We start from the raw sequence: 24,396 nt of genomic DNA on the forward strand, positions 1-24,396 counted from the left end.
TGGTAAAAGACTCTCGTCGCACGAAGCTAAACACTTCTTCTTCAATCGAGTTGTTAATGTTTGGAACTCTCTACCCTGTGATGTCGTTGATAGTACAACAGTTACGGCCTTCAAGAATAGATTAGACAAGTGTTTTGAATCCAACCAGCAACGAAGATATTACTCTTTGTCGTAATAACGTTAAGTTCTTTCGAATACTGGTGTCCTTGTCCGCTTTTATCGCCCGGTTAGTGGTAGCAGTAATGGTAGTTCTTTCCTCTTTCCTACATAATTTCCATGCAGTTTTTCCATGCTGCATGGTTCTTTTTCCTTTTCCTGCCAGCTTCGGCTGGAGGGATGGGGGGGTGAGGAGGAGCCTTCGCCTTTGCTGTCCTTCATCTTCCACCTTTGATTAGATAGTTAGTGTAGCTTGTCACAAACAGCCTCGTAAGGACCAGCAGGTCTGCTGTTGTTTGTTCTTCCTTTAGTGTTCTTTGTGTTCCCCTTTCCTCCATCCCTCCTGCCCTGCTCCTCCTTCATCACTTCTTGCTACTCTCCTTTTTCAATCCTATTTTTTTTTATTCATTACTTAATTATTCTCTCTCTCCCTTACTTCCTTCCTCACTCCCTTTCACTCTTATTTCCTTCCTTCCTTCCTTCTATACTCGCCTCACACTTCCCTACTCCCTTTCTTTCTTACTTCCTTTTTTCTCCTTTATTTCCTCAACCCAACCCCCCCCCTTCCCCAGTGTCTCCTTTTCCTAGTTTCTTCCTCCCTTTTCCTTTTCCTCCATTTTCAGCTTGTATCTCTCTCCATTATTGCCGTTCTTTCTTATCCTTCTCAGTCCCCTTGTCCCCCTCTCTTATTATCCATCACTTAACGTTCACTTTCTCTCTCTTCCCGACACTTTTTTTTCTCTCCCTCCAATCACACATTTTTTATTAACTTTCACAAAATTTTCTCTATCTTTCTCTTCTTCCACTAACAGCTCCCTTTTTCCCTCCCTTTCTTTCTCTTCCTCCTCGCATTTACACTTCCCTTTATCACCTTCCCTTTCAGTTTCCTCCCTCCACTTCTTCTCTCCTTCCACTTCCAGCTCCACTTTTTTTCCTTCCCTTTCCATTATCTCTTCCGCCGGTGACGTCACGGCCGTAACCTCGGGACAAATACCAGTGTTATTATTCATATATTTCGCACAATACTTAAGATGGTGGGAGTAAACAATTACGGAATGGAGAAAATGCTCACTTTTTACCCCAAAGCGCCATTATGTTAAACGTATCGGGCTGCCATTACGACTGTTTCCCAAGGCCGCGGAGAAGCCTGGCCAAGTTGTCACGGGTGACTTTACCATTCATGACGCTGAAGGCGTGTACAGCCATCACTAGGGTCACAAAACAGTCCGTGAATACCCCGGCAACTTCAACGAGAGGCTTTTCAAACAGGCGAACCGAGGCCAAGATTCTACCCAGCCAATCAGATCCCGTAGCTAACATCTCTTTCCCTTCATCCAGCCAATCAGCTCCCGTAGCTAACATTACCCTCCTTCCATCCAGCCAATCAGATCCCGTAGCTAACATTACCCTCCTTCCATCCAGCCAACCAGCTCCCGTAGCTAACATCACCCTCCTTCCATCCAGCCAATCAGATCCCGTAGCTAACATTACCCTCCTTCCATCCAGCCAATCAGATCCCGTAGCTAACATTACCTTCCTTCCATCCAGCCAATCAGCTCCCGTAGCTAACATTACCCTCCTTCCATCCAGTCAATCAGCTCCCGTAGCTAACATCACCCTCCTTCCATCCAGCCAATCAGCTCCCGTAGCTAGCATTACCCTCCTTCCATCCAGCCAATCAGTTCCCGTAGCTAACATCACCCTCCTTCCATCCAGCCAATCAGATCCCGTAGCTAACATTACCCTCCTTCCATCCAGCCAATCAGATCCCGTAGCTAACATTACCCTCCTTCCATCCAGCCAATCAGATCCCGTAGCTAACATTACCTTCCTTCCATCCAGCCAATCAGCTCCCGTAGCTAACATTACCCTCCTTCCATCCAGCCAATCAGCTCCCGTAGTTAACATTACCCTCCTTCCATCCAGCCAATCAGATCCCGTAGCTAACATCACCCTCCCTCCACCCAGCCACTCAGCTCCCGTAGCGATCTTCCCTACAAAAGGTGCAACTAGCTCTAGATTTCGCCCCATGCAATGTCAACTCCGAGCTCCCTAAAACGGCATATCTCAAACCGAGGTGATGTGGTAAATCTCGACCCTATGTGGGGTAAGAGAAAGGAAAAGGGTGACTCCATCTCAAGAAATCAAAATCCCGTGCCTGATCCCCCACCCACGCCCACCCCAATCCAAGAAACAGAAATTCCCGAGCATCAAGCACGGGGGGAACTCATCGCCCAAGAGGCTGTGCTGCAGCACGCTGGAAGGCCAGCACCAACACATGCACGCACAGCACACCACTCTCGGGCACCACACCGTGACGCACGGCGCCTCGATGGCCACCACCAGACACTACCACGGCCTCCTGGGGCTGGCGCGCGGTGCCACGGAGAGGGCGATAAGGAGGCAGTGCCGGAGCCTCGCCCTCGCCGCCCACCCTGACAAGAACCGCAGGACGCGGCGGCCACGGCAATGCTCCAGCAGCTGCAGCTGGCGGTGCAGACTTTCTGCGACACCGACTCAAGGGCCGCCACCACGACGGTGGCCCTCACCTACACGGACGTGGCGGCAAGGGCCAAGGAGGAACAAGGAGAGAAGAGCAAGGTGGAGGAAGGGAGGGAGGAGGAAGAGGGGGAGCAGAAGGAGAGTGGAGGCTGCGTAGAAGTGGAAGAGGTATTAGCTGAGACAGACACGGAAAGGAGGGAGGAAGGAGGGGAAGAGAAAAAAGAAGAAGAAGCTGACGTGCAGCTGACGGGCACAGAGAGGGAGCCGCCCTATCCGCTGGGCTGGGAGGAGCCGGTGGCCCGGCTCAGGTGTGCTGAACACCTCGTCTACTTCAGCAACTGTGAGGAGTGCCTCAGCGGTATGACTGCCCAGGAGCGGCAAAGGCGCCTGCAGGAGCGGCGGGACCGTATCAGCGAGCGACGTGTCGAGCGGCGGGAACGACTGCAGCAGCTCAACGGCGATGGCAAGACGAAGAAGCGTAAGGGACGCAGGGCCCGGCGGCTACAGGCCAAGGCGGAGGAGGAGCTTTCTCGGCGGCCTCGCAAGATCAGGTTCAACCTGAAGGACGTCCCCAAACCCGTCAAGGACCGGGAGTTCCTGTACCGCCTCTACCAGTCCAGGAAAGGCGGCATGGTGCAGCAGTGGCGCAACCGCCTCGCCGCCCTCAACAACAGCGAGGCGGCGTGGCGGCAGGAGTTGGAAGCCCTGGCGGCCAAGCGAGGCTGGCGGGCCGAGGGCCTCGAGTACACGGAGCGGAGTGTGCAGGAGGAGGAGTGGGGAGCAGAGGCCAAGGACGAACATGGAGAGAAGGGAGGGAGGGAGTGCTTGGAAGGAAAGGGTGAGGAGGGGGTGGAAGAAAGGAAGGAGGAGGAACAGGGTGAAGAAGGGAGGGTGGAGGAAGAGAGGGTGGAGAAGGAACAGGGGGAAGGGAAGGTGAAGGGAGTGATGAAGGGTAAGGAGGAACAGAGAGAGGAATGAAGGAGGAGAAAGAGAGGGACGAGAAGGAAGAGGGAGAGGAAGGGAAGGTGAAGGGAGTGATGAAGGGATAAGGAGGAAGAGGCAGAGGAGAGGAAGGTGAAGGGAGGGATGAGGGGGTAAGGAGGAAGAGGCAGAGGAGAGGAAGGTGAAGGGAGGGATGAAGGGATAAGGAGGAAGAGGCAGAGGAGAGGAAGGTGAAGGGAGGGATGAAGGGATAAGGAGGAACAGGGAGAGGAGAGGAAGGTGAAGGGAGGGATGAAGGGTAAGGAGGAAGAGGCAGAGGAGAGGAAGGTGAAGGGAGGGATGAAGGGTAAGGAGGAAGAGGCAAAGAAGAGGAAGGAGGAGGAAGAGAGGGAAGAAAAGGAAGAGAGCAAGGGAAGGTGAAGGAGAGAGGGAGGAGGTGGGGGCACCGTCGTCGTCTGGGCCCGGGCGATTTGAGGCCCGGGAGGTGAGTGTTTGTTTTCCAGCGACAGACGCAACACTAGCACCGGCAGCAGCAGCGGTACGTCAGCGGGGCAGGCGGGGGCGCGGCGCGGGGCGGAGTTACGAGGCTTTTCTTTACTTTTCGTTTTGTCCTAAAAAAAAAAATAATCCACAAAAATCCGAAAACAAAAAAATCTAAAAAAAAAATCAACAACACCAAAACAAAACCAAAAAAAACTAGAAAAAAGTAAAACAAAAAAATACTAAAACAAAAAAATGAAAAAAATCAACACCAAAACAAAACCAAAAAAAACTAGAAAAAAGTAAAAAAAAAAAAAATACTAAAGCAAAAAAATGAAAAAAATCAACACCAAAACAAAACAAAAAATAGAAAAAAGTAAAACAAAAAAAATACATAAACAAAAAACTGAAAAATAACAAAAATAAAATATAACTATATAAAAAAAAGGAAAAGAATGCGCAGGAAGAGGAAGAGGAAGGGAAAGGGAACGTGGAGGAAAAGAGGGAGGAGCAGGGACAGGGAGAGGAAGGGAAGGTGAAGGAAGAGGAAGGAGAAGATACAACAGGGAGAGGAAGGGAAGGCGGAGAAGGAGAGGGAGGAGGATGAGGAGGAGGAACGGGAAGAGAGTGAAGGCTGTGTAGGAGTGGAAGAGGGAATAGCTGTGAAAGAGGAAGAGTGGAGGGAAGAGGGAGAGGAAGAGAAGGAAGAGGAGGAGGAAGAAGAGGAAGAGAAAGAGGAAAAGGAAGAGAATGAGGAGGAGAGAGGAAAACGAAGAAGCTTGTTTTCTTTTGTTTTTCTTTCTGTTATTCGTGTGCGCGCGCGCGTGTGTGTGTGTGTGTGTGTGTGTGTGTGTGTGTGTGTGTGTGTGAGGGAAGGGAGGATTGAGGAGCCGGACGGAAACATTCTTATTATCTTTCGTTTCTTTCTGTTAAGAGAGAGAGAGAGAGAGAGAGAGAGAGAGAGAGAGAGAGAGAGAGAGAGAGAGAGAGAGAGAGAGAGAGAGAGAGATCGGGCGTTCGGGCGGGCGAGCGAGCGAGCAAACCAGCCAACGATCTAATGAACGAACGAACGAACGAACGAACGACCGGCCGAACGATCGAACGAACGCACGAACGAACGAACGAACAAACGAACGAACGAACAAACGAACAAGCGAGCGACCAAACAAACGGCCGAACAAGCGAGCGACCAAATAAACGGCCGAACGATCGAACGAACGAACAAGCGAACGACCGACCGACCGAACGAACGAACGAACAAACGAACGAGCGAGCGACCGACCGACCGACCGAACGAACAAACGAGCGTACCGACCGACCACACGAACGAAAGAACGAACAAGCGAACGACCGAAAGACCGACCGACCGAACGAACGAACGAACGAGAGACCGACCGAACGAACGAACGAACGACTGGACGAGCGAACGAACGACCGACGAAACGAGCGAACGACCGAACGACCGAATGATCGAACAACCGACCGAAGTATCCAATGACCGATCGACCGAACGACCGACCGACCGACCGACCGACCAAACGAAGGACCAATCAAACAACCGACACAACGACCAAACGAACGAACGACCAAACGACCGAACGAATGACCAAACGACCGACTGACAAACCAACCGACTGACCGACCGACCGCACGAACGAAGGAAGATTAGAGGGATGAGAAAGAGGAAGAAGGGGAAGAGAACGTAAAGGAAGAGAGGAATTAAAAGGAACAGGGAGAGGAAGGGAAGATAGAGGAAGAGAGGGAGAAGGAACAGGGAGAGGAAGGGAAGATAGAGGAAGTGTGTGTGTGTGTGTGTGTGTGTGTGTGTGTGTGTGTGTGTGTGTGTGTGTGTGTGTGATGCTGACCCTGGCTTAAATGTCAGGGTGGGATGCTGACCCTGGCTTAAATGTTAGGGTGGGATGCTGACCCTGGCTTAAATGTCAGGGTGGGATGCTGACCCTGGCTTAAATGTTAGGGTGTGATGCTGAACCTGGCTTAAATGTCAGGGTGGGATGCTGACCCTGGCTTAAATGTTAGGGTGGGATGCTGACCCTGGCTTAAATGTCAGGGTGGGATGCTGACCCTGGCTTAAATGTTAGGGTGGGATGCTGACCCTGGCTTAAAGGTTAGGGTGGGATGCTGACCCTGGCTTAAATGTTAGGGTGGGATGCTGACCCTGGCTTAAAGGTTAGGGTGGGATGCTGACCCTGGCTTAAATGTCAGGGTGGGATTCTGGCCCTGGCTTAAATGTCAGGGTGGGATGCTGACCCTGGCTTAAATGTCAGAGTGGGATGCTGACCCTGGCTTAAATGTCAGGGTGGGATGCTGACTCTGGCTTAAATGTCAGAGTGGGATGCTGACACTGGCTTAAATGTCAGAGTGGGATGCTGACCCTGACTTAAATGTTAGGGTGGGATGCTGACCCTGCCTTAGATGTTAGGGTGTGATGCTGACCCTGGCTTAAAGGTTAGGGTGGGATGCTGACCCTGGCTTAAATGTCAGGGTGGGATGCTGACCCTGGCTTAAATGTCAGGGTGGGATGCTGACCCTGGCTTAAATGTCAGGGTGGGATGCTGATCCTGGCTTAAATGTCAGGGTGGGATGCTGACCCTGGCTTAAATGTCAGGGTGGGATGCTGACCCTGGCTTAAATGTTAGGGTGGGATGCTGACCCTTGCTTAAATGTTAGGGTGGGATGCTGACCCTGGCTTAAATGTTAGGGTGGGATGCTGACCCTGGCTTAAATGTCAGGGTGGGATGCTGACCCTGGCTTAAATGTCAGGGTGGGATGCTGACCCTGGCTTAAATGTTAGGGTGGGATGCTGACCCTGGCTTAGATGTCAGGGTGGGATGCTGACCCTGGCTTAAATGTCAGGGTGGGATGCTGACCCTGGCTTAGATGTCAGGGTGGGATGCTGACCCTGGCTTAAATGTCAGGGTGGGATGCTGACCCTGGCTTAAATGTCAGGGTGGGATGCTGACCCTGGCTTAAATGTCAGGGTGGGATGCTGACCCTGGCTTAAATGTCAGGGTGGGATGCTGACCCTGGCTTAAATGTCAGGGTGGGAGGCTGACCCTGGCTTAAATGTTAGGGTGGGATGCTGACCCTTGCTTAGATGTTAGGGTGGGATGCTGGCGGGAGTGCGGCGTGGGGCGGAGTTACGAGGCTTTTCTTTACTTTTCGTTTTGTTCAAAAAAAAAAAATCAAAATAAATCCGAAAACAAAAAATCTAAAAAAAATCAAATTAACACCAAAACAAAACCAAAAAAAACAAAAAAGTAAAACAGAAAAAACACTAAAACAAAAAAATGAAAAAAAATCAACAACACCAAAAAACAAAACAAAAAATAGAAAAGAGTAAAACAAAAAAAATACAAAAAAATAAACACCAAAACAAAAAAAACAAAAAATAGAAAAAAGTAAAACAAAACAAAAAAAATGAAAAGTAACAAAAATAAAATAAAACTATATAAAAAAAGGAAAAGAATGCGCAGGAAGAGGAAGAGGAAGGGAAAGGGAACGTGGAGGAAAAGAGGGAGGAGCAGGGACAGGGAGAGGAAGGGAAGGTGAAGGAAGAGGAAGAAGATAGACCAGGGAGAGGAAGGGAAGGAGAGGAGGAGGAGGAGGAGGAGGAGGAGGAGGAGGAGGAGGAGGAGGAACGGGAAGAGAGTGAAGGCTGTGTAGGAGTGGAAGAGGGAATAGCTGTGAAAGGGGAAGAGTGGAGGGAAGAGGGAGAGGAAGAGGAGGAGGAGGAGGAAGAAGAGGAAGAGAAAGAGGACAGGAAGAGAATGAGGAGGAGAGAGGAAAACGAAGAAGCTTGTTTTCTTTTGTTTTTCTTTCTGTTATTCGTGTGTGTGTGTGTGTGTGTGTGTGTGTGTGTGTGTGTGTGTGTGTGTGTGTGTGTGTGTGTGTGTGAGGGAAGGGAGGATTGAGGAGCCGGACGGAAACATTCTTATTATCTTTCGTTTCTTTCTGTTATGAGAGAGAGAGAGAGAGAGAGAGAGAGAGAGAGAGAGAGAGAGAGAGAGAGAGAGAGAGAGAGAGAGAGAGAGAGAGAGAGAGAGAGAGAGAGAGAGAGAGAGAGAGAGAGAGAGAGAGAGAGAGAGAGAGAGAGAGAGAGAGAGAGAGAGAGAGACGAGAGAATGAACAAAGAGAGAACGACCGACCGACCGACCGACCGGCCGAACGAACGAACGAACGCACGAACGAACAAACGAACGAACTAACAAACGAACGAGCGAGCGACGAAACAAACGAACGAACGAACAAGCGAACGACCGAACGAACAAACGAACGAGCGGGCGACAGACCGACCGACCGACCGAACGAACAAACGAGCGTCGACCGACCAAACGAAGGAAAGAACGAACAAGCGAACGACCGAAAGACCGACTGACCGAGCGAACGAATGAACGAGCGACCAAATGAAAGAACCACCAACCGAACGAATGAACGAGCGAGCGACCGACCGAACGAACGAACGAACGACTGGACGAGCGAACGAACGGCCGAGGAAACGAGCCATCAACCAAACGACCGAATGATCGAACACCCGACCGAATGATCCAATGACCGACCGACAGAACGACCGACCGACCGACCGACCAACCAAACGAAGGACCAATCAAACAACCGACACAACGACCAAACGAACGACCGAACGAATGACCAAACGACCGACTGACCAACCAACCGACTGACCGACCGACCGCATCGAATGAAGGAAGATTAGAGGGATGAGAAAGAGGAGGAAGAGGAAGAGGAAGAGAACGTAGAGGAAGAGAGGAATTAAAAGGAACAGGGAGAGGAAGGGAAGATAGAGGAGGAGCGGGAGGAGAAGGAACAGGAAGAGGAAGGGAAAATAAAGGAAGCGTGTGTGTGTGTGTGTGTGTGTGTGTGTGTGTGTGTGTGTGTGTGTGTGTGTGTGTGTGTGTGTGTGTTTGTGTGTGTGAGATGGTGACCCTGGCTTAAATGTCAGAGTGGGATGCTGACCCTGGCTTAAATGTTAGGGTGGGATGCTGACCCTGGCTTAAATGTTAGGGTGTGATGCTGACCCTGGCTTAAATGTTAGGGTGGGATGCTGACCCTGGCTTAAATGTTAGGGTGGGATGCTGACCCTTGCTTAGATGTTAGGGTGGGATGCTGACCCTGGCTTAAATGTCAGGGTGGGATGCTGACCCTGGCTTAAATGTTAGGGTGGGATGCTGACCCTTGCTTAGATGTTAGGGTGGGATGCTGACCCTGGCTTAAATGTTAGGGTGGGATGCTGACCCTGGCTTAAATGTTAGGGTGTGATGCTGACCCTGGCTTAAAGGTTAGGGTGGGATGCTGACCCTGGCTTGAATGTCAGGGTGGGATGCTGACCCTGGCTTAAATGTTAGGGTGGGATGCTGACCCTGGCTTGAATGTCAGGGTGGGATGCTGACCCTGGCTTAAATGTTAGGGTGGGATGCTGACCCTGGCTTAAATGTCAGGGTGGGATGCTGACCCTGGCTTAAATGTTAGGGTGGGATGCTGACCCTTGCTTAGATGTTAGGGTGGGATGCTGGCGGGAGTGCGGTGTGGGGCGGAGTTACGAGGCTTTTCTTTACTTTTCGTTTTGTCCTAAAAAAAAATTCCAAATAAATTCGAAAACAAAAAATCTAAAAAAAATCCCAAAACAAAACCAAAAAAACTAGAAAAAAGTAAAACAGAAAAAACACTAAAACAAAAAAATGAAAAAAAAATCAACAACACCAAAAAACAAAACATAAAATAGAAAAAAGTAAAACAAAAAAAATACTAAAACAAAACAAAAAATAAACACCAAAACAAAACAAAAAAATAGAAAAAAAAGTAAAACAAAAAAATACAAAAACAGAAAACTGAAAAAAATAAAATTAAATAAAACTATATAAAAAAAAGGAAAAGAATACGCAGGAAGAGGAAGAGGAAGAGAAAGGGAAAGTGGAGGAAAAGAGGGAGGAGCAGGGACAGGGAGAGGAAGGGAAGGTTAAGGAAGAGGAAGGAGAAGATAGAACAGGGAGAGGAGGGGAAGGCGGAGAAGGAGAGGGAGGAGGAGGAGGAGGAGGAGGAACGGGAAGAGAGTGAAGGCTGTGTAGGAGTGGAAGAGGGAATAGCTGTGAAAGAGGAAGAGTGGAGGGAAGAGGGAGAGGAAGAGACGGAGGAGGAGGAGGAAGAAGAGGAAGAGAAAGAGGAAAAGGAAGAGAATGAGGAGGAGAGAGGAAAACGAAGAAGCTTGTTTTCTTTTGTTTTTCTTTCTGTTATTCGTGTGTGTGTGTGTGTGTGTGTGTGTGTGTGTGTGTGTGTGTGTGTGTGTGTGTGTGTGTGAGGGAAGGGAGGATTGAGGAGCCGGACGGAAACATTCTTATTATCTTTCGTTTCTTTCTGTTAAGAGAGAGAGAGAGAGAGAGAGAGAGAGAGAGAGAGAGAGAGAGAGAGAGAGAGAGAGAGAGAGAGAGAGAGAGAGAGAGAGAGAGAGAGAGAGAGAGAGAGAGAGAGAGAGAGAGAGAGCGGGCGAACGAGCGAGCAAGCCAGCTAACGATCTAATGAACGAACGACCGAACGAACGAACGACCGAACGAACAAACGAACGAGCGACCGACCGACCACACGAACGAACGAACGAACAAGCGAACGACCAAAAGACAGACCGATCGAACGAACGAGCGACCAAACGAAAGAACCACCAACCGAACGAACGAACGAACGAGCGACCGAACGAACGAACGAATGACCGGCCGAACCAACAAATGAACGACCGAACGAACGACAAACAAACAACCGAACAAACGAGCGAGGGATCGACCGACAGCACGAACGAACGAACGAACAAGCGAATGTTAGGGTGGGATGCAGACCCTGGCTTAAATGTTAGGGTGGGATGCTGACCCTGGCATAAATGTTTGGGTGGGATGCTGACCCTGGCATAAATGTTAGGGTGGGATGCTGACCCTGACTTAAATGTTTAGGTGTGATGCTGACCCTGGCTTAAATGTTAGGGTGGGATGCTGACCCTGGCTTAAATGTTAGGGTGGGATGCTGACCCTGACTTAAATGTTAGGGTGGGATGCTGACCCTGGCTTAAATGTTAGGGTGGGATGCTGACCCTGGCTTAAATGTTAGGGTGGGATGCTGACCCTGGCTTAAATGTTAGGGTGGGATGCTGACCCTGGCTTAAATGTTAGGGTGGGATGCTGACCCTGGCTTAAATGTTAGGGTGGGATGCTGACCCTGGCTTAAATGTTAGGGTGGGATGCTGACCCTGGCTTAAATGTTAGGGTGGGATGCTGACCCTGGCTTAAATGTTAGGGTGGGATGCTGACCCTGGCTTAAATGTTAGGGTGGGATGCTGACCCTGACTTAAATGTTAGGGTGGGATGCTGACCCTGGCTTAAATGTTAGGGTTGGATGCTGACCCTGGCTTAAATGTTAGGGTGGGATGCTGACCCTGGCTTAAATGTTAGGGTGGGATGCTGACCCTGGCTTAAATGTTAGGGTGGGATGCTGACCCTGGCTTAAATGTTAGGGTGGGATGCTGACCCTGGCTTAAATGTTAGGGTGGGATGCTGACCCTGGCTTAAATGTTAGGTAGGGATGCTGACCCTGGCTTAAATGTTAGGGTGGGATGCTGACCCTGGCTTAAATGTTAGGGTGGGATGCTGACCCTGGCTTAAATGTTAGGGTGGGATGCTGACCCTGGCTTAAATCTCAGGGTGGGATGCTGACCCTGGCTTAAATGTTAGGGTGGGATGCTGACCCTGGCTTAAATGTTAGGGTTGGATGCTGACCCTGGCTTAAATATTAGGGTGGGATGCTGACCCTGGCTTAAATGTTAGGGTTGGATGCTGACCCTGGCTTAAATGTTAGGGTTGGATGCTGACCCTGGCTTAAATATTAGGGTGGCATGCTGACTCCGGCTTAAATGCTAGGGTGGGATGATGACCCTGGCTTAAATGTTAGGGTGGAATGCTGACCCTGGCTTAAATGTTAGGGTGGGATGCTGACCCTGGCTTAAATGTCAGGGTGGGTTGCTGACCCTGGTTTAAATGTTAGGGTGGGATGCTGACCCTGGCTTAAATGTCCGGGTGGGATGCTGACCATGGCATAAATGTCCGGGTGTGATGCTGACCCTGGCTTAATTGTGCACGTAGAATGAAATTAAAGAAACAGTAACAGAAGATGTTGGAGCAACGGCGGGTGAATAAGAATCATAATTGGCTGAAGAAGAAAGAGCGGAGAAATGAGTGGAAATCATAGCGGTGGAAGAAAAAGAAGCGACGGCAGAAGCAAATCAAGCAACGGAAGAAGGAGGAGCAGGGCAGAAGAAGAGGCATTAGCAGAAGGATGAAAAGTATCAGTAGAAAAAAAATATGGAGAGGAAGAAGAGGACTTAGCTGTGGAAGAAGAAGAACCAGGAGCGGAAGAATAAGCAGCGGCGGAAGTATGAAGGAAAAGCAGCAACAGCGGAAGAAAAAGAAAGAACGGTGAAGGAGGAGGAAAAAACGGCTCAAGAAACAGCAGCGACTGAAGAAGATGCAACGACAGAAGAAGAAAAAAAGCAGTATAGAAGAAGAAACAGCGACGGAAGAAGAAACAACGAAAGAAAAATCAGCGGCTTAAGAAGAAGCAGCGACGGAAGAAGAAGAAACAGCGACGGAACAAGAAGAAGCAGCGACGGAAGAAGAAGAAGCAGCGACGGAAGAAGAAGAAGCAGCGACGGAAGAAGAAGAAACAGCGACGGAAGAAGAAGAAGAAGCAGCGACGGAAGAAGAAGAAGCAGCGACGGAAGAAGAAGAAGCAGCGACGGAAGAAGAAGAAACAGCGACGGAAGAAGAAGAAACAGCGACGGAAGAAGAAGAAACAGCGACGGAAGAAGAAGAAGCAGCGACGGAAGAAGAAGCAGCGACGGAACAAGAAGAAACAGCGACGGAAGAAGAAGAAGAAGCAGCGACGGAAGAAGAAGAAACAGCGACGGAAGAAGAAGAAACAGTGACGGAAGAAGAAGAAACAGCGACGGAAGAAGAAGAAGCAGCGACGGAAGAAGAAGAAGCAGCGACGGAAGAAGAAGAAACAGCGACGGAAGAAGAAGAAGAAGCAGCGACGGAAGAAGAAGAAACAGCGACGGAAGAAGAAGAAGCAGCGACGGAAGAAGAAGAAGCAGCAGAGGAAGAAGAAGAAGCAGCGACGGAAGAAGAAGAAACAGCGACGGAAGAAGAAGAAGAAGCAGCGACGGAAGAAGAAGCACCGACGGAAGAAGAAGAAGCAGCGACGGAAGAAGAAGAAACAGCGACGGAAGAAGAAGAAGCAGCGACGGAAGAAGAAGAAGCAGCGACGGAAGAAGAAGAAACAGCGACGGAAGAAGAAGAAGCAGCGACGGAAGAAGAAGAAGCAGCGACGGAAGAAGCAGCGACGGAAGAAGAAGAAGAAGCGACGGAAGAAGAAGAAGCAGCGACGGAAGAAGAAGAAGAAGCAGCGACGGAAGAAGAAGAAGCAGTGACGGAAGAAGAAGAAACAGCGACGGAAGAAGAAGAAGAAGAAGCAGCGACGGAAGAAGAAGAAGCAGCGAAGGAAGAAGAAGAAACAGCGACGGAAGAAGAAGAAGCAGCGACGGAAGAAGAAGAAGCAGCGACGGAAGAAGAAGCAGCGACGGAAGAAGAAGAAACAGCGACGGAAGAAGAAGAAGAAGCGACGGAAGAAGAAGAAGCAGCGACGGAAGAAGAAGAAGCAGCGACGGAAGAAGAAGAAGCAGCGACGGAAGAAGAAGAAGTAGCGACGGAAGAAGAAGAAGCAACGACGGAAGAAGAAGAAGCAGCGACGGAAGAAGAAGAAGCAGCGACGGAAGAAGAAGAAGCAGCGACGGAAGAAGAAGAAGCTGCGTAGGAAGAAGAAGAAGCAGCGACGGAAGAAGAAGAAGCAGCGACGGAAGAAGAAGAATCAGCGACGGAAAAAGAAGAAGAAGAAGTAGCGACGGAAGAAGAAGAAGAAGCGACGGAAGAAGAAGAAGCAACGACGGAAGAAGAAGAAGAAGCAGCGACGGAAGAAGAAGAAGCAGCGACGGAAGAAGAAGAAACAGCGACGGAAGAAGAAGAAGCAGCGACGGAAGAAGAAGAAGCAGCGACGGAAGAAGAAGAAGAAGCAGCGACGGAAGAAGAAGAAGCAGCGACGGAAGAAGAAAAAACAGCGACGGAAGAAGAAGAAGAAGCAGCGACGGAAGAAGAAGAAGCAGCGAAGGAAGAAGAAGCAGCGACGGAAGAAGAAGAGACAGCGACGGAAGAAGAAGAAGAAGCAGCGACGGAAGAAGAAGAAACAGCGACGGAAGAAGAAGCAGCGACGGAAGAAGAAGAAGCAGCGACGGAAGAAGAAGCAGCGACGGAAGAAGAAGAAACAGCGACGGAAGAAGAAGAAGAAGCGACGAACTAAGAAGAAGAAGCAGCGACGGAAGAAGAAGAAGCAGCGACGGAAGAAGAAGAAACAGCGACGGAAGAAGAAGAAGAAGCAGCGACGGAAGAAGAAGAAGCAGCGACGGAAGAAGAAGAAGCAGCGACGGAAGAAGAAGAAACAGCGACGGAAGAAGAAGAAGCAGCGACGGAAGAAGAAGAAGCAGCGACGGAAGAAGAAGAAACAGCGACGGAAGAAGAAGAAACAGCGACGGAAGAAGAAGAAACAGCGACGGAAGAAGAAGAAGCAGCGACGGAAGAAGAAGCAGCGACGGAAGAAAAAGAAGCAGCGACGGAAGAAGAAGCAGCGACGGAAGAAGAAGAAGCAGTGACGGAAGAAGAAGAAACAGCGACGGAAGAAGAAGAAGAAGAAGCAGCGACGGAAGAAGAAGAAGCAGCGAAGGAAGAAGAAGAAACAGCGACGGAAGAAGAAGAAGTAGCGACGGAAGAAGAAGAAGCAGCGACGGAAGAAGAAGAAGCAGCGACGGAAGAAGAAGAAACAGCGACGGAAGAAGAAGAAGCAGCGACGGAAGAAGAAGAAGCAGCGACGGAAGAAGAAGAAGCAGCGACGGAAGAAGAAGAAGCGACGGAAGAAGAAGAAGTAGCGACGGAAGAAGAAGAAGCAACGACGGAAGAAGAAGAAGCAGCGACGGAAAAAGAAGCAGCGACGGAAGAAGAAGAAGCAGCGACGGAAGAAGAAGAAGTAGCGACGGAAGAAGAAGAAGAAGCGACGGAAGAAGAAGAAGCAACGACGGAAGAAGAAGAAGCAGCGACGGAAGAAGAAGAAACAGCGACGGAAGAAGAAGAAACAGCGACGGAAGAAGAAGAAGCAGCGACGAAAGAAGAAGAAGCAGCGACGAAAGAAGAAGAAGCAGCGACGGAAGAAGAAGAAGTAGCGACGGAAGAAGAAGAAGCAGCGACGGAAGAAGAAGAAGCAGCGACGGAAGAAGAAGAAGAAGCAGCGACGGAAGAAGAAGAAGCAGCGACGGAAGAAGAAGAAACAGCGACGGAAGAAGAAGAAGAAGCAGCGACGGAAGAAGAAGAAGCAGCGACGGAAGAAGAAGAAGCAGCGACGGAAGAAGAAGAAACAGCGACGGAAGAAGAAGAAGCAGCGACGGAAGAAGAAGAAGCAGCGACGGAAGAAGAAGAAGCAGCGACGAGAGAAGAAGAAGCAGCGACGGAAGAAGAAGAAGCAGCGACGAGAGAAGAAGAAGCAGCGACGGAAGAAGAAGCAGCATCGACGGAAGAAGAAGAAGCAGCGACGAGAGAAGAAGAAGCAGCGACGAAAGAAGAAGAAGCAGCGACGAGAGAAGAAGAAGCAGCGACGGAAGAAGAAGAAGCATCGACGGAAGAAGAAGAAGCAGCGACGGAAGAAGAAAAAACAGCGACGGAAGAAGAAGAAGAAGCAGCGACGGAAGAAGAAGAAGCAGCGACGGAAAAAGAAGAAACAGCGACTGAAGAAGAAGAAGCAGCGACGGAAGAAGAAGAAGCAGCGACGGAAGAAGAAGAAACAGCGACGGAAGAAGAAGAAGAAGCATCGACGGAAGAAGAAGAAGCAGCGAAGGAAGAAGAAGAAGCAGCGACGGAAGAAGAAGAAACAGCGACGGAAGAAGAAGAAGAAGCAGCGACGGAAGAAGAAGAAGCAGCGACGGAAGAAGAAGAAGCAGCGACGGAAGAAGAAGAAGCAGCGACGGAAGAAGAAGAAGCAGCGACGGAAGAAGAAGAAGAAGCATCGACGGAAGAAGAAGAAGCAGCGAGGGAAGAAGAAGAAGCAGCGACGAAAGAAGAAGAAACAGCGACGGAAGAAGAAGAAGAAGCAGCGACGGAAGAAGAAGAGGCAGCGACGGAAGAAGAAGAAGCAGCGACGGAAGAAGAAGCAGCGACGGAAGAAGAAGAAGCAGCGACGAAAGAAGAAGAAGCAGCGACGGAAGAAGAAGAAGCAGCGACGGAAGAAGAAGAAGCAGCGACGAAAGAAGAAGAAGCAGCGACGGAAGAAGAAGAGGCAGCGACGGAAGAAGAAGAAGCAGCGACGGAAGAAGAAGAAGCAGCGACGGAAGAAGAAGAAGCAGCGACGAAAGAAGAAGAAGCAGCGACGGAAGAAGAAACAGCGACGGAAGAAGAAGAAACAGCGACGGAAAAAGAAGAAGCAGCGACGGAAGAAGAAGAAGCAGCGACGGAAGAAGAAGAAACAGCGACGGAAGAAGAAGAAACAGCGACGAAAGAAGAAGAAACAGCGATGGAAAAAGAAGAAACAGCGACGGAAGAAAAAGAAGCAGCGACGGAAGAAGAAGAAACAGCGACGGAAGAAGAAGAAACAGCGACGAAAGAAGAAGAAGCAGCGACGGAAGAAGAAGAAGCAGCGACGGAAGAAGAAGAAACAGCGACGAGAGAAGAAGAAGCAGCGACGGAAGAAGAAGAAGCAGCGACGGAAGAAGAAGAAACAGCGACGGAAGAAGAAGCAGCAGCGACGGAAGAAGAAGAAGCAGCGACGGAAGAAGCAATGAAATCTCTATTTGAAGTGTCTATCCAAGATTCTGTGACTCCGATGATGTGATAATGATTTGTAGCTGCGAGGACTTCTAAGTCTTCAAATTTGTTAAGTCTTTAATCTTTAATGTGATTCGAGTCGGGGGTTTTGCGGGTTGAATACTCCATTACGGTGGAGCTTCTGGTGTTCTCGCCTCCGCGTTTTTTGGCTTTCGAAGAGCCACTTGGTCACAGAGCAGCCTCCCGAAACGGGCTGCTCCAACAGGGTTTAAGTGGATGCCATCAGGAAGGAGCAAGTCTGAATCGTAGTAAAAATTGTTCCACAAGTTAGCGAACTGGACGTTTTCTTGTGAGCAAAGGGACTGAAGTCTGTTGTTTGTGCTGAAGGCCTTACTGTAAAAGCTAGATTCGGCACCGACCCTCGGGAGGATTCCTGAGATTATGATGTTACTGGCATCCGTTTTACATTTATACTGCTTGATCATGCGGCGGTATTTCTCAAGCAGTTCCTCAGAACGGGTTGTCTTTACGTCATTTGTCCTTCCGTAATTGACAAAGAAGGTGTTTCGGTCGGCATTTCTCGTTTGTTAAGTTGGTCCTGATGTTTGAGCCAAGTAACACAGGTAAACACATGCCAGCGCTTGGACCGGGTGAAGTAATGAAGGTTTGTGAAGTTGGTCCTGATGTTTGAGCCAGGTAAGACTGGTAAACACATGCCAGCGCTTCGACCGGATGTAGTAGTGAAGGTTTGTTAAGTTGGTCCTGATGTTTGAGCCAGGTAACACAGGTAAACACATGCCAGCGCTGGGACCCCGATGAAGTAATGAAGATTTATTAGTTTCCTTCAACCTCCAGGAAATGTACGTCATGAATTTACCAGGAAGAGTTATTATGACACACTTTTCATGGCACAAAACTGAACTACACACACACACACACACACACACACACACACACACACACACACACACACACACACACACACACAAACTTATTCAGTGATTTAGGGGGTAATTAGGCCATGGGACCACGGCCTCTAAGGACAAAAGGAAAGCTGATCGATTGCTTGTGCCTGTTGTTAATTGTTTCTCCTTGTATACTGTGCCAAAAGGTCATTGGAAGAAAAAAAAATGAATAAATATATAAAGTTACGTAACGAACGTCACAAATTTCAAAATGAAGGGCTGAGCTAAATGAAAAGAAAAAAAGGGACGGAAAACGAAATGTTTACTGAAAAGAAATGGTGCAAAACGAAAGTCCAAAAGCTAAATAAAACGAAAAGAGGGATGCAAAGCGAAAGGCTAAGACCTAGATGAAAAGAAAAGAGGAATGCAAAAGAAAGGCTAAAAGCTAAAGGAAAAGAAAAGAAGAGAGGTGCAAAACGAAAGGCTAAAAATTAAATGGAAAAGAAAAAAAAATACATAACGAAACGCCGAGAGCTATATGAAAATAAGAGTCACCAAGAGCGCAAAGTGAAAGTTTAAAGAAATTAAATAAAAAGAGGGATGCCAACAGCATCTGGTGTTCCCAGGCGGTTGACGATAAAGGAGAATTGGCTTTGATCTTTGAGGCAGGTAACACAGGTAAAAACGTGCCAGCGCTTGGATCGCATGAATTAGTGAACGTTTGTTAAGTTGGTCCTGATTTTTTGAGCCAGGTGACACTGGTAAACACATGCCAGCGCTTGGACCGGGTGAAGTAGTGAAGGTTTGTTAAGTTGGTCCTGATGTTTGAGCCAGGTGACACAGGTAAACGCCAGCGCTTGGACCGGGTGAAGTAGTGAAGGTTTGTTAAGTTGGTCCTGATGTTTGAGCCAGGTAACACAGGTAAACACATGCCAGCGGTTGGACCGGGTGAAGTAGTGAAGGTTTGTTAAGTTGGTCCTGATGTTTGAGCCAGGTAACACAGGTAAACACATGCCAGCGCTTGGACCGGGTGAAGAAGTGAAGGTTTGTTAAGTTGCTCCTGATGTTTGAGGCAGGTAACACAGGTAAACACATGCCAGCGCTTGGACCGGGTGAAGTAGTGAAGGTTTGTTAAGTTGATCCTGATCTTTGAGCCAGGTAAGAGGTAAACACATGCCAGCGCTGGGACTCCGGTGAAGTAAAAATAAATAAATAAAGTTACGTAACCAGCGTCACAAATTTCAAAACGAAAGGCTGAGCTAAATGAAAAAAAAAGGCACGGAAAACGAATTGCTTAATAAAAAAGAAATGGTGCAAAACGACAGTCCAAAAGCTAAATAAACGAAAAGAGGGATGCAAAGCGAAAGGCTAAGACCTAGATGAAAAGAAAAGAGGAATGCAAAAGAAAGGCTAAAAGCTAGATGAAAAGAAAAGAGGGGTGCAAAACGAAAGGCTAAATATTAAATGGAAAAGAAAAAAAATACATAACGAAACGCCAAAAGCTATATGAAAATAAGAGTCACCAGGAGCGCAAAGTGAAAAGTTAAAAGAAACTAAATAAAAAGATGGATGCAAACAGCATCTGGTGTTCCCAGGCGGTCACCCATCCAAGTACTATCCAGACCCAACGTCGCTTAACTTCGCTGATCGGACGAGAAGCGGTGTTTTCAACGTGGTGTGGCCGTTGACAAGAAAGGTGAACTGGCTTTGATCTTTGAGGCAGGTAACACAGGTAAACACATGCCAGCGCTTGGACCGGGTGAAGTAGTACAGGTTTGTTAAGTTGCTCCTTATGTTTGAGCCAGGTGACACAGGTAAACACATGCCAGCGCTGGGACCCCGGTGAAGTAAACATAAATAAATGAATGAATAAATAAATAAAGTTACGTAACCAGCGTCAAAATTTTCTAAACGAAAGGCTGAGCTAAAAGAAAAGAAAAAAAAGGGACGGAAAACGAAATGCTTAATGAAAAGAAATGGTGCAAAACGAAAGTCCAAAAGCTAAATAAAAAGAAAACAGGGATGCAAAGCGAAAGGCTAAGACCTAGATGAAAAGAAAAGAGGAATGCAAAAGAAAGGCTAAAAGCTAAAGGAAAAGAAAAGAAGAGGGGTGCAAAACGAAAGAGAAAAAAATTGAAAACATAACGGAAGGCCGAAAGATATATCAAAAGAAAAGAGTCACCAAGAGCGCAAAGTGAAAAGTTAAGAAATATTAAATAAAAAGAGGGATGCCAACAGCATCTGGTATTCCCAGGCGGTCACCCATCCAAGTACTAACCAGACCCAACGTCGCTTAACGCCGCTGATCGGACGAGAAGCGGTGTTTTCAACGTGGTGTGGCCGTTGCTAAGAAAGGGGAATTGGCTTTGATTTTTGAGGCAGATAACACAGGTAAACACATGCCAGAGCTTGGACCGGGTGAAGTAGTGAAGGTTTGTTAAGTTGGTCCTGATGTTTGAGCCAGGTGACACAGGTAAACACATGCCAGCGCTTGGACCGGGTGAAGTAGTGAAGGTTTGTTAAGTTGGTCCTGATGTTTGAGCCAGGTAACACAGGTAAAAACATGCCAGCGCGTGGACCGGGTGAAGTAGTGAAGGTTTGTTAAGTTGGTCCTGATATTTGAGCCAGGTAACACAGGTAAACACATGCCAGCGCTTGGACCGGGTGAAGTAGTGAAGGTTTGTTAAGTATATCCTGATGTTAGAGCCAGGTAACACAGGTAAACACATGCTAGCGCTGGGACCCCGGTGAAGTTATGAAGGTTTGTTAGTTTCGTTCAACCTTAAGGAAATGTACGTCATGAATTTACCAGGAAGAGTTATTATGATACACTTTTCATGGCACAAGACTGAACTACACACACACAAAAAAAAAAAAAAAAAAAACTTATTCAGTGATTTAGGGGGTAATTAGGCCATGGGACCACGGCCTCTAAGGACTAAGGAAACCTGATCGATTGCTTGTGCCTGTTGTTAATTGTTTCTCCTTGTATGCTGTGCCAAACGGTCATTGGAAGAAAAAAAATAATAAATAAATAAAGTTACGTAACCAGCGTCAAAATTTTCAAAACGAAAGGCTGAGCTAAATGAAAATGGAAAGAAAAAAAGGGACGGAAAACGAAATGTTTAAGGAAAAGAAATGGTGCAAAACGAAAGTCCAAAAGCTAAATAAAACGAAATAGGGATGCAAAGCGAAAGGCTAAGACCTAGATGAAAAGAAAAGAGGAATGCAAAAGAAAGGCTAAAAGCTAAATGAAAAGAAGAGTCGTGCAAAACGAAAGGCTAAAAATTTAATGAAAAAGAAAAAAAGTATGTTAGCCTTTTTGTTAGCTGTTTTTTTTGTGTGTGTTTTTGATTAAGGCGCGAACTGTTATCTCACGTCAGGTCCGGTGTACCGTTGCCTGCTTTCTCCAGTTGATAGAAGTCGTGAGACAACACAATAGCCTTTTAGTTAAGTGATGTGTGTTATGTGTTGGCCGAGCGGTAGCCGTTATAAGTTCACTTTGAGTTCACTTAATTTACTCTCTCTCTCTCATGTAATTAAAACAGTTGTGGCTTTGTAACTATATTCACAGTCTTAACTATAGTGTGGAGGAGTCACGCACAAGAGTAACGCACACCCCCGAGCAGTCCTCTGCTCTCGCGCGCCGCCTGCTATATTCTGCCCGGCGTCTCCCGGGACAGGAGCGTCCAGCGGCAACATGCTTGCTGAATCAACACCGTTCCTACGGCAAGGAGCACCTGCTAAGCACAACATAGCGTCTGTGTATAACGTCCTGGCGCCGCTGAGCCATGGCGATACAACATACATTCAAACAATCACATGTATGTCATAATATACACATTAAAAATACATAACGAAAGGCCGAAAGCTATATGAAAAGAAAAGAGCTACCAGGAGCGCAAAGTGAAAAGTTAAAGGTAATTAAATAAAAAGAGGGTTGCCAACAGCATCTGGTGTTCCCAGGCGGTCAACAATCCAAGTACTATCCAGACCCAACGTCGCTTAACTTCGCTGATCAGACGAGAAGCGGTGTTTTCAACGTGGTGTGGCCGTTGACGAGAAAGGGGAATTGGCTTTGATCTTTGAGGCTGGTAACACAGGTAAACATATGCCAGCGATTGGACCGGGTGAAGTACGGAACGTTTGTTAAGTTGGTCCTCATGTTTGAGCCAGGTAACACAGGTAAACACATGCCAGCGGTTGGACCGGGTAAAGTAGTGAAGGTTTGTTAAGTTGGTCCTGATGTTTGAGTCAGGTAACACAGATAGACACATCCAAGCGCTTCGAACGGGTGAACAGCAGTGAAGGTTTGTTAAGTTGGACCTGATGTGTGAGCCAGGTAACACAGGTAAACATATGCCAGCGCTTGGACCGGGTGCAGTAGTGAAGGTTTGTTAAGTTGGTCCTGATGTTTGACCCAGGAAACACTGGTAAACACATGCCAGCGCTTGGACCGGGTGAAGTAGTGAAGGTTTGTTAAGTTGGTCCTGATGTTTGACCCAGGAAACACAGGTAAACACATGCCAGCGCTTGGACCGGATAAAGTAGTGAAGGTTTGTTAAGTTGGTCCTGATGTTTGAGCCAGGTAACACAGGTAAACACATCCCACGCTTAGACCGGGTAAAGTAGTGAAGGTTTGTTAAGTTGGTCCTGATGTTTGAGCCAGGTAACACAGGTAAACACATGCCAGCGCTTTGAGGCTTATTGTTGGTCCTGATGTTTGAGCCAGGTAACACAGGTAAACACATGCCAGAGCTTGGACCGGGTGAAGTAGTGAAGGTTTGTTAAGTTGGTCCTGATGTTTGAGCCAGGTAACACAGGTAAACACATGCCAGAGCTTGGACCGGGTGAAGTAGTGAAGGTTTATTAAGTTGGTCCTGATGTTTGAGCCAGGTGACACAGGTAAACACATGCCAGCGCTTGGACTTGGTGAAGTAGTGAAGGTTTGTTAAGTTGGAACTGATGTTTGAGCCATGTAACACAGGTAAACACAGGCCAGCGCTGGGACCCCGGTGAGGTAATGAAGGTTTTGTACTTTCCTTCAACCTCCAGGAAATGTATGTCATGAATGTACCAGGAAGAGTTATTATGACCCAAACTGTTCATGGCACTAACCTGAACTACACACACACACACACACACACACACACACACACACACACACACACACACACACACACACACACACACACACATTTTTTCAAGCAACATAATTTACGGCCTCGTCTCCTCCTCTCCCTTCCTGCTTGTGTTACACGACGTCAACTCTTGCTTCCCCTTCTCGTTGGGTGTGCATACTCGAAGGCCCAGCTGTTATTCCATTGTGCTGTATGTTTTCTTGCTTTGGGGAGAGTCTTCGTGTATGGAGGAGTTTATTGCGTGTTGCATTATCTGGTGATGTGTGTTTCTTTATGGCAAGTGAGACAGGCCGAGGGATAGAGACTCAAAAAGGTTGTAAATCTGAACGCCGTCCACGCTGCGCTTCCACTAGGACACTTTTTCGTATTACAGTTTCCGTTCAGGTGCATACTGTAACCTCTTGTTCTCCCTGCCTGTGGAGTGTGTTTGCCTCTCTTTCGTTGCCTCAGTAAGTGGGAGGTTAATTTCGTTGTTTTGTGTGGCATTGAGCGAAACAATTATAAGACTTTTAGATCATATAATACGGCGTCATCGCATTCAAATATTGTCAACTCTTTCGTCTCCATCCTGGTGTGTGTGTGTGTGTGTGTGTGTGTGTGTGTGTGTGTGTGTGTGTGTGTGTGTGTGTGTGTGTGTGTGTTCTTTTTCTCATCTCTCGATGGTTGTAGATAGTTTGGAGTTTTAGTTTCAGGATATTGACATGACTGTGATATTTATTAAATGTGTTAAATATCTCGTATGCTGTGAATGGACATAATTTACTTCAGCTTTTCAGGCTCATAAAGTTTGTCGTAAAAATAAGGAATAAGTAGCCGTCCAATTTGTCTATACTTACTAGGAAAATAAAGAGGAAATTATAACATTTATCATTACAGTTTCCAGAGCTGCTACATAAAAATAGTGTTTGTGGCGTTACACAATAAAATGTTTCAAAATCATGATCAGAATAATCCCTGCTTTACATGAAACTTTTTTGTGCGGAGAGAAAAAAAACGCTGATTTCATATTTTCCCCGCCAACGTTACAAATGCGGCAGAAATGAAATTAGCGCCAAGCAGATTATTTTCCAGGTAATTTACTGAGGCGAGAATGTTTGCCGCGCAGCGAGCAGAAGGACGCTGCGGGACAGTGTTGGCTGGCACGGGGAGGGAGGAGGGAGAGATGGGAGGTAAGGGATGGAGGAGGCAAGGAGAAGGAAGGGAGAAAACGTTTGGAAGGAGGAATAGAGAAAAAGGAAGAGAGGAAAAGTAGGGAGGAAAGGCAAGACGGGAGGAAAAGTAGGAAGGAAAGTCAAAAAGGAAGAAACGCTAAGAAAGAACCTCAACACTCTGTACAAAATACAG

The 24,396-nt window shown here is 47.8% G+C and overlaps 1 protein-coding gene and 3 non-coding genes across 5 annotated transcripts; 1 reads left to right on the forward strand and 3 right to left on the reverse strand.

Annotated features, from left to right (window-relative positions):
* Positions 1-2,616: 2,616 nt before the first annotated feature.
* On the forward strand, positions 2,617-4,296 carry LOC126995951 (cilia- and flagella-associated protein 251-like). Of its 2 annotated transcripts, none has more exons than XR_007750846.1 (2): positions 2,617-3,879; positions 3,928-4,296. XR_007750846.1 is itself a non-coding variant. In XM_050855875.1 (2 exons), exon 1 carries the CDS (start codon positions 2,626-2,628, stop codon positions 3,634-3,636), a length of 1,011 nt encoding a protein of 336 aa, XP_050711832.1. In that variant the 5' UTR covers positions 2,617-2,625; the 3' UTR covers positions 3,637-3,683; positions 3,782-4,295. The 2 variants fall into 2 exon arrangements, 1 of the variants encoding a protein (XP_050711832.1); XM_050855875.1 differs by having other exon boundaries at positions 2,617-3,683; positions 3,782-4,295.
* Positions 4,297-19,481: 15,185 nt separating this feature from the next.
* Positions 19,482-19,600, reverse strand: LOC126997299 (5S ribosomal RNA). The gene has a single exon (XR_007751998.1). It is a non-coding gene; the product is annotated as a 5S ribosomal RNA (ribosomal RNA).
* A 540-nt stretch (positions 19,601-20,140) lies between these two features.
* LOC126997424 (5S ribosomal RNA) lies at positions 20,141-20,259 on the reverse strand. The gene has a single exon (XR_007752101.1). It is a non-coding gene; the product is annotated as a 5S ribosomal RNA (ribosomal RNA).
* Positions 20,260-21,852: 1,593 nt separating this feature from the next.
* LOC126997436 (5S ribosomal RNA) lies at positions 21,853-21,971 on the reverse strand. The gene has a single exon (XR_007752112.1). It is a non-coding gene; the product is annotated as a 5S ribosomal RNA (ribosomal RNA).
* Between the last annotated feature and the right edge of the window lie 2,425 nt (positions 21,972-24,396).

This window comes from Eriocheir sinensis, chromosome 1, assembly GCF_024679095.1.
Source record: "Eriocheir sinensis breed Jianghai 21 chromosome 1, ASM2467909v1, whole genome shotgun sequence".
In the NCBI taxonomy this organism is placed as follows: Eukaryota; Metazoa; Arthropoda; class Malacostraca; order Decapoda; family Varunidae; genus Eriocheir; species Eriocheir sinensis.

What these genes read in the sequence shown, in the direction of transcription:
- LOC126995951 (XM_050855875.1), top strand. Translation starts at nt 2,626, where the DNA reads ATGCTCCAGCAGCTGCAGCTGGCGGTGCAGACTTTCTGCGACACCGAC.